The following is a 9,319-nucleotide window of genomic DNA, read 5'->3' as shown; positions in this document are numbered from 1 at the left end:
ACAGGGAGATCGGCTGCAAATCGCCCTGGGGAGCTCCGATTGTGGCGTTTGCTGGGCTTGCAGGAGGCGGATACGGGGCAGGAGGCGGCCCAAGCGGCCAGCAGCAGTGTTCTCTGGGGTCGCCTGCTGGTGGCCCTTAGGCACCTCGTCATTACCCTCCGTTGCGTGAGGCTCTGGGTGCCGCTGTTTCACCGTGACTGCTGCATCAGCCACAGTATGCTTCAGGCAGCAAGCTGGTAAAGATGGCATGCCAGCACCTGAGGTGCGCATGTGGTTGGAAAACCGGGCTCCTGCTTGGCTCTAGCACTGGCTGCTTGTCACTCAGAGGGTGCTGACACACTGGAACAGGTTGCCCAAGGGGTTGTGGATGCCCCATCCCTGGATGCATTCGAGGCCAGGCTGGATGTGGCTCTGGGCAGCCTGGTCTGGTGGTTGGTGACCCTGCACGTAGCAGGGGGTTGAAACTAGATGATCTTTGAGGTCGTTTTCAACCAAGGGGTTGAAATTGATTCTGTGAAACAAATCGAGAATGAACCCTTGGAGCTAAGACAGGAGGAAGCCTTCCCAGTCCTACAGCCATGTCCTCCTGCAAAACGAACCCCTAAAGCACCCTGAGGGATGCATGGAAGGGAACGGAGTCCCCACTCCGCAGCACTGCGGCTGCCAGATGGCACCGGGCAGCGCATGGGGATGTGAGGACAGAGTTTGGCAGCTCCCAGTCCATGGGTGAATATCAAGACAAACTCTGCACTGCTTTCACAGATAGAAGGCCGGGCCGGGCTTCCTTACAGCTTCCTTACAGCTGGGCGCGGTCCCCAGCACAGATATGGGGTAGAAAACGGGCAGGGAGTGCAGTATGAAGCATTTTCACCACTTGCCCAAACGCAACACTGGAACAGTAAGCGAGGAGCTGAAAATACCCAAAAAAGTTCCCGGGAAGGGGAAAGTGGTGGCTGGGGTCAGCGGGTAGAAGCTGAGCCGGGCTGCTCACAAGCTGCTCCACCCTCCGGGCGCTGCCATCGGTGCACACAGCGGTGCGTGTACCTCGCACAGGTTGGTGCATGCACCGTCCTGCTGGGAGCGCGGTGCTGGCACTCCGGGCGCAGGGCAGGGCGCTCCACGGTAACTTCGTTAATGGGGACCTGCTAACGAGCGGCACGCCGACGCCAGCAAGTGTGTTTCTGCCTGATGCCTGGAAGAGCTGTGTCAGGAATGCGAACGGGGCTGAGACGCTGTATGGGGACTATTTTTTTCTTCTCTTTCTGCCTGCAGAGCCAGACGTCCTTCGTTGCTCGTAGTGGGACGCACAGATTTCTGCATATGAATTCTGCCCCGGGTGCTGCGGGGCTCGGGGCTCGGAGCAGCCGGCGACGGAGGAGCGGGCCGGGCACCGAGAGAAACTTTTCCCGACGGGGTGCGGGATGCAGCCGGCAGGATGCCCCGAGCCGGCCCCGCCCCGGCCCAGCTCCCCCCGCCGGCACCCCGGGAGGAAGGAAGGAAGGAAGGAGGGAGGGAAAGAGGCAGGGAAAAGGGAGGGAGGGAGATGACAGCGCCGTGAAGAAAAGCAGGGCCCCCGCCGCCCGCCCCGCCGCACCGCACGACCGGGCCCTCGCGGGTAGGTACGGGCGGGGGGCGCGGGGCCGGCGGGGGGCGGCGGGGCCGGGGCTCTCTGCGCCGGCGGGAGGGGCCGGGGGGCTCCGCGTTCCGCTCCCCTCTCGCCCCCTTCCCCCGGCCCCTCGGCGAGCGGCTGCCGGGCTCCTTTGTGCCGCCTCCGACCGCGCCTTTGTCTGCGAAGGGGGAGCTCTCGCCGCTCTCTCCGCCGGGACCGGCAACCCCCGGAGCCCCCGAGTCTCCTGGGGAGCAGACGGCGGGGTCGGGACGAGCCGCGCCGCAGCCTCGGTTCGGTGCGGAGAGCAAAGGGGACGGGGGGGTACGGAGAGTTTCTCCCAGAGTTGCATCAGCCGTCCTCCCGAAGGAAGGCGAAGTTGTCTTCGGCCTCTCCTCTCCGACCGCGGGAGCACCGGGATGGGGCCGGGAAAGGCCGCAGCGCCCGCGAGAGTTCTGCGGAGGCTCCGGGCAGCATCGCGCCCCGACACCGCCCCGAGCTGCCGGGGTGCGGCGGGGTCCCACTGCCGGGAGTCGCGGCCCGGAGCCCGCCGCGAGACCGCAGGGATGGAAATCCGCGTTTTCCCCGTGCGCTGCACCGCGTCAGTACGGAGCTCTCTCCCAGCGCTGCGCCTCAGGGACGCGGGCACGCTGCGTCTCACCCCGGAGAAAGGGCTTTTTGAGGCTGAGGCACAGGGACGGGCTTTGTGCAGCTGGAGCGCACTGAGCCGCCGCTCTCCTCCCTCCCGTGCCATTCCCAGAGCCCACCTGGGCGCCTCCCGTCTCGACCTCGGAGCCAGCCCGCAACATGCCCGGCGGGCTCCGCAAGCGGTGTCGGCAGCGATTAGCGCTGAGTTTGTTCCCAGTTTGGGTCCCAGCACGTGGCCGCCCGCCTCTGCCCCAGCCACAACCCCTCGGGCAGCCTCCGGCTCCGAAAGCCCCATTGCGGGGCTGGGGCAGCCCCTGGCAGTGCCTCCTGCCAGCCCAGCAGCAGTCACCTGGAAGCCGGACTGATGGCCCCGACACCGCCCAGCCCGCATCCCCTGCTCAGGGCTGGGCGCCGGCCCTCATTTGGCCGCGGTTTGGGGCTATTCTGGGCAACTTTATAAACAGCGTAGGATGTGACTGTTTTTTCATTTCTTCCCGCCCCCCCCCCCCCCCCCCCCCCCCTTTTTTTTTTTAACTTGAATACGTTGATTTTGTGCAAAAAATAGCGGAGGAAACAGCCAGTGGCCGAAGCGAGCTGTGCCGTCTCCAGCGTCCCCATCCCACCGCCCGGCTCCGGGGCGCTGCCAGGCGGAGGCAGTCGGGGTAACGACGTATTTCCCGGCGCGGGGAAGAAAAGCGTTCGGTAATACGGAGGGAGCTGACGTGTGATTCTTCCCCCAGGTTGTAGACAAAGAGCAGCGGCGATCGGCGCCCGCGCCCTCCCTTTGTTCTGCCCTTGGGTTCAGCCGGGCTGTCCCCCATTAACCCGGTGGGGAGGGGGAGGCGAGGGCTGCGAGCAGACGGTTTGCTCGAGGAGCTCGCCCGCCGCCCGTTGAGTCACTTGGAGGAAAATGTGACTTCACCGCGCACACCTCCGGCAGCGACGGGCAACAGCGGGAGCGGGACTCGGGAACGGGACCCGGCAGCTCCCTGTGGCCGCCTGCTCCCATTCCAGCCCCAGCGGTGCTGAGAAGCGCGGGGGCACAGAGCCCCTCTGTTCCCTTCACAAAGAGCCGCCTGTGCCTCTCCCCGGCCGTGCTGTGCGCTCCCAGAGAGGAAGATGCCGAGCGGGGCACCACGCTGCTCCCAACCTTGTCCCCGCTGGTTTCTAGCCCTCAGACCCCGAGATGTGCAGGGAGTGGGGTGCTCTGTGCACCCTGAGTTCTGCGGGGTTCAGGGATCCAGTACTCAGCTGCCCGTGTATTTAATGAGTCACATCCACCCAAGAGCTTGGGATCAGGGTTTTGCTGGAATCCGTTCCCCGTACAGCCCCTGGTCTGGGCATCATTTGTGGTTTGTCTGCTGCAGGCACTGAAAGGGGGAAATACCAACTTGGCTGCACCCAGGATGCTGGCAGCGGCAGCGCTGACCCTTGGAGCCACTTTTCCTGCACTGGTGATGGCAGAGCCCAAATCCCTTCCCCTGGCAGCCGTCACTGCCAGCAAGTGCAAAGCCACAACGGCCCCACATGAGAAAATGGTGGCACTGAGCGTGTGGGGCAGAGAGCACAATGCGCGCAGGGGATCACGTGGGCCTTCAGACAGTTCCTGAAACCCCATCAGGTTTCCTTTTTGTACCTAGAGGAAGGCGGAAGCCGCGCACCCCATCACACTGACAGGAAGCTCCTGAAGCCCCATTGAGCAGCCCTGCTGCCGAAGGCCCTGCCCAGGGGGGCTGATAGGGGTTTCTGGCTGGGCGCAGCAGGCAGCTGGCAGGGATTGGGTTTCGATGCTGGAGGAGGAGGTGTGGGAAGGGGTCTCCCGTGGTGGATTTATTTTGGGAGCCGGGAAAGTGGTGCTGTCAGCAGCTGCTGGGCGCCAGGTGGGAACTGTACAGAGACACTCTGCCCCCGTGTTCTTATGGTGCTGGGAGTTCTCAAGCTCATGGTTGTCCAGCAGAAGGGAATCGCTCCAGAACCTTTGCATGAGCTCTCTGGATGTTGGGAGCTGTGCTGGAAGGCACCCACATGTCTCTCCTTGTGCCCACAGGCCAGAGCCACCTGGGAAGAAATGCTGCAGGACAGCAGGTGCCCAGCAGATAGCCCAGAGCATCAGGTGCCTGCCTGAGGGATCCTCTAAGGAAAGCGTGGACATGCAGAGGATACAAAAGCTGTAGCTCCCTCACTCACCATCCAAATGGAGAGGAGATCGGCTTTGCCCCAGGATTTTCGGGAGGTGCTGCACTGCCTGAAGATGAGGAGCAAGTATGCTGTGCTGCTGGTGTTCGTGGTGGGGCTGGTCATCATCGAGAAGGAAAACAACTTCATCTCCAGGTAGGGAACAGGGGAATACTGCATGTCCTCTGCTTTGAGCCACCTGCCTGCTCCATGTGGTGATAATCCCAGGTCCTGCAGGGAAAGGATGCAAGGGGGTCCCCAAAACTTATACAGGGGGATACAGAGGGATGGAGGAATCTGGGGACACAGAGATCATGGAATCACAAAATTGTCAGAGTTGCAAGGGACTCTTAGAGGCCAACTGGTCCAACTCCCCTGCAATGAACAGAGACACCTGCTCCATTAGGAGCTCAGAGCACTGTCCAGCCTGACCTTGGGTGTATGCAGAGCTGGGGCACCACAACCTCTCTGGGCAGCCTGTGCCAGTACCTCACTGCCCTTATTGTGAAGGAGGGACATGGGGATACAGAGGGATGGAGGGACACAGAGGGACGTGGGCTCAGCCCTGTTTTGCCTTGCTGTCCTGCAGAGTGTCAGACAAGCTGAAGCAGTCCCCACAAGTGCTGCCAGAGGCCAACGAGACGGAGACCAGCCCGGTGCCAGCTGAGAATGGGTCTCTGGCCTCACTGCGGCAGCTGGACACAGCCTTCTCACAGCTGAGGACACGGCTGCGCAACGTCACCTTGCAGCTGGCCGGGGAGCTGGGCATGGCAGCCCCAGGGCCGCGGCGGCACGTCCTGCTGATGGCCACCACGCGCACCGGCTCCTCCTTCGTTGGGGAGTTCTTCAACCAGCAGGGCAACATCTTCTACCTCTTTGAGCCCCTGTGGCACATTGAGAGGACGGTCACTTTTGAGCCAGGGGGGGCCAACGCGGTGGGCTCGGCCCTGGTGTACCGGGACGTGCTGCAGCAGCTCCTCCTCTGTGACCTCTACATCCTGGAGAGCTTCATCTCGCCGGCGCCCGAGGAGCACCTTACGGCCGCCCTGTTCCGGAGGGGCTCCAGCCGCTCACTCTGTGAGGAGCCCGTCTGCACGCCCGGCCTCAAGAAGGTCTTTGAGAAGTACCACTGCAAGAACCGCCGCTGCGGGCCCCTCAACGTCACGCTGGCAGCCGAGGCGTGCCGGCGCAAGCAGCACGTGGCCTTGAAGACGGTGCGTATCCGGCAGCTGGAGTTCCTGCAGCCGTTGGCCGAGGACCCACGGCTGGACCTGCGCATCATCCAGCTGGTGCGGGATCCGCGTGCCGTGCTGGCGTCGCGCATGGTGGCCTTCTCGGGCAAGTACGAGAGCTGGAAGAAGTGGGCGGCCGAGGGGGAGGCCCCGCTGCAGGAGGATGAGGTGCAGCGGTTGCGGGGCAACTGCGAGAGCATCCGGCTGTCGGCCGAGCTGGGGCTGCGGCAGCCGCGCTGGCTGCGAGGCCGTTACATGCTGGTGCGCTATGAGGACGTGGCGCGGGCGCCGCTGCGCAAGGCGCTGGAGATGTACCGCTTCGCCGGCATCCACCCCACGCCACAGGTGGAGGAGTGGATCCGTGCCAACACGCAGGCGCCACAGGACGGCAACGGCATTTACTCCACGCAGAAGAATTCCTCGGAGCAGTTTGAGAAGTGGCGGTTCAGCATCCCCTTCAAGCTGGCGCAGGTGGTGCAGGACGCCTGCGAGCCGGCCATGCGGCTCTTTGGCTACAAGCTGGCCAGCAGTGCCCAGGAGCTGACCAACCGCTCGCTCAGCCTGCTGGAGGAGGGGCCCCCCACACGGGTCACGTAGTGCGGCTCTGCTGCCCCCATACGCCCGGCCGGCCCGGGGTCACCCTGTGCCGTGGACTAGGAACCGGGGCGTCCTCACAATAGCGATGGGTTCTTGGGAAGGGCCATCAAGAGATGGCGCAGGAATGCTGCGGCGGAGGGGTGAAGCTGTTTAGTTCCTCTCCCGATGGAAGGATGAGACCCTGAGATTGAAAACCCAAGCACCATGGGTGCCCAGAGCTCTTAGCACAACCTGATTTGTGCTCCAGCTCCACTGGTGCCTTCTGTTTTCTGCAGAGGGCCATTGAGCAAAGGACAGAAGAACCGGAGTTTGCAGGCAGGAATCCATAGCCCCAGCCAGTTCTCTGGGAGTGTTCTGCAACCTGGAGGTTTTCCAATGCCACCAAACACAATGAGCACTCCTGGGTGGACTTCAGCACGAGAAGCAATGCCACTGCCCCATGGGCATGTGTCTATCTGCCTTTTCCAAGGGTGTGCACCGAGTGCCAGCAGCATGGTGTGCCAGCATCAGCAGGGACTTGGACCTCAAAGGCCTTACTGGTTTAGTGCCTTGGTACCAGCACAGACTGAGAGCTGCCTGCAGCAGGACGAGGCGGCCCCTCAGTTTGTGCTCTGCAGTGCTGATTGTTAGGTGGGGAGAGTACTTTTGATTTATTTTCTGCATTTTTCTCTGTGTACCAGGGTTGCAGGGCAAATTTATTTATTTATTATGTTTAAAAATTGAAGGGGGGGTAGGGTGGGGAAGATACATCAGGGGTCAGAGCTAAGCCCAAAAATCAGAGCAGCACAAAGTGCTGCAGAGACCTACAGAGGAGGTGATGGGAGTACAGCCCACAGGAGGCCTCTCGGGACGGGATGAGTTACGGATGCAGCTCCTGGGACACCTGGCTGCAGTGAGGCAGCAATGGGGACACTGTGGTAAACTCACACAGGGCAAGGGTGCTCTCCAGATCCCATGACTTGCCCCAGAGCGACCGAACCTCGTCACCTGGTGGGAGCTTGTTCACTTGACTTCATTAGAAATGGGCAAAAAAGCAATACAAAGGAGCAGAGTCCAAAACATCTGTCTTGTTGGTGTTCGTCTCCCCCAGTCCCAGAGCCCACAAAAGGACTGAGGCATTTGCCATTGAGCACGGATACAAGCTGCTCAGGTTTTTGGATCAAAGAGCAATTTGATGGAAGTTGGTGTTTCAGACATTCTGCAGAGCACGTGGCTTAGTGTGGCCATGGTGTCTTCGAAGTGCTCAGCAAAGGGACCAGCCCTCGTTCCAAGCAGCACTCGGCCACTGTCAAGTCCTCCTAATTCCATCAGTGCCAGCATCACTCTTTTCCACAGGGCTAATTGCCCTTATATTGCCCCAGAGGAAGTCAACCCAAGGCCGGTCAGGGAGCAAACCCCACATGGGCAAGAGGGGGGGAGCCAGCAGCAGGGAGCCACTGGTGGTCAAGGGCAGGATGGGGACCTGGGTAGCAGCAACCCTGATGTCAGCAATACAGGCACACTGTGAACACAACCCCTACGCCATAAAGCTGACTCTGAGCCATCCCTCCCTGCTCAGCAAGGGCTGCACACCCCACAGGGAAAGCAAGGGGCTCCGCTGTCCCCACACCGCTTGGCACGGCCACCCATAGCTCAGCCCTAACACCAGCACCATTAGACAAAAGCAAAAATAAATCAGTGAAAATCAGCAGCTGGGACCGCCCAGCCTCCGGCAGCAAGCTGCAGCTCAGCTAGCTCACAAAGCCACGTTTTCGACCCAGAGCAGAGAACAGAGGTGGCATTGAGCAGCGCAGAGCAGCCGATGGGGAGCAGCCATGCCATTGCCTCAGCAGCCATCCTCCTGCAGCAGCAGGGTTTGCCTTTCTCCCATTGCTTTGCTTGCATCTGGCCTCAATATGCAACAGGGCCAGGGCACAGGATACTGCCTGGCTTGGGAAAGGGTGCAGAAGCAGGGATTTTTACATGCAGTGCGTGCATTTAGCTGGGTTGGTCTCCTCTCTCACCCCACATACACAAAGCTCCCGGCACGAGGAGCATCCTGGCTTCCCCAGTGAATGGTGTTTTGTTTGGGAGCTTCCTGCTGGGAAGGCGGAGTGGTGCTGGGATGGGAGGCAGATCCCACAGCTGCACGCCGGGATGGGAGCGGTGCGTGGTGCCACTGAGCTGTTGGCACAGCAAGGACACTGCCACGGCACAAAGCAAGGGGAATGCAAACAAGCAGCCCCTTTTGTGGGTGGTTGGAAGCACACAGAGGAGTAGGGGCTGGAGGAGCAGAGCTTTAAGCTCCCAGGAGCAAACAGCAGAGGAAGGCTATTTAGGCTCCAACAAGGTCCTTTCTGTGCTCGCCTCCACATAAGGGTACCCGTTGCTTTCGTGAAGCAAATAAACAGTTTAAATGAAACGCAATGCAAGGCAAAGGCATCTCTGACTGACAGACCCAGAAACGGTTTCAGAAGAGCCCAGTGTCCTCAGCCCCTTCCTACTGTACACAGAGAAGGCAGACAGTTGGGAAAACTGAGGGATACACAGGGCAGGACAGGGCGAGCCATGCTGATGTAGGGCAGGGAGCAGATCCAGCCCCTCTCACCTGCAGCATGGCACTGCCTGGCTCCAGACTGCCCCTTCCAGCTGAGCAGCAGCATTTCTTCCTGGACGCTCTCCAGCTTCCACTCAAAAATGTCATAGGACATAAAGAAAACGTGCCCTCAACCCATGCGGATTTTCACGACGACTAATTGCTCTCATTAAACACATGTAACCATGACACCCGCATGGAATTTGCACTGTGTGGTGCCAGGCACATTGGGACAGACACGTGGGTACCCCGAGGCTAAAGCAGTAAGCAGGACCTCGCTCTGGGCCTTCCCCACATCGGGAAGGGCAGAGGTTTGGGAGAAAAGGTGTGCATTTTCAGCAAGAAGCACCTAATGGTAAGGGGGCTGGGGGCTGCAGACGTGGACATTCAGCATTAAATGACAGCCTTGTGTTCTGTTGTGTTTTTTTTTAAGAGGCTGCATGCCTGACCAGACCGCACTTCTTGGTCTGCATCCCATATTTATTC

At 60.8% G+C, this 9,319-nt stretch overlaps 1 protein-coding gene across 4 annotated transcripts; it reads left to right on the top strand.

Annotated features, from left to right (window-relative positions):
- The first annotated feature begins 1,044 nt into the window (after positions 1 to 1,044).
- CHST3 (carbohydrate sulfotransferase 3) lies at positions 1,045 to 9,319 on the top strand. 4 transcript variants are annotated; one of them, XM_048946720.1, is made up of 3 exons: positions 1,045 to 1,234; positions 4,302 to 4,585; positions 5,019 to 9,319. In XM_048946720.1, exons 2-3 carry the CDS (start codon positions 4,449 to 4,451, stop codon positions 6,256 to 6,258), a joined length of 1,377 nt encoding a protein of 458 aa, XP_048802677.1. In that variant the 5' UTR covers positions 1,045 to 1,234; positions 4,302 to 4,448; the 3' UTR covers positions 6,259 to 9,319. The 4 variants fall into 4 exon arrangements, with proteins under 4 accessions (XP_048802677.1, XP_048802675.1, XP_048802676.1 ...); XM_048946718.1 differs by lacking the exon at positions 1,045 to 1,234 and adding an exon at positions 1,505 to 1,615; XM_048946719.1 differs by lacking the exon at positions 1,045 to 1,234 and adding an exon at positions 3,026 to 4,056.

Source organism: Lagopus muta, chromosome 5, assembly GCF_023343835.1.
Source record: "Lagopus muta isolate bLagMut1 chromosome 5, bLagMut1 primary, whole genome shotgun sequence".
Taxonomy (NCBI): Eukaryota; Metazoa; Chordata; class Aves; order Galliformes; family Phasianidae; genus Lagopus; species Lagopus muta.
Note: the sequence above shows the minus strand (reverse complement) of the source record. Positions and strands in the feature narration are given on the sequence as shown.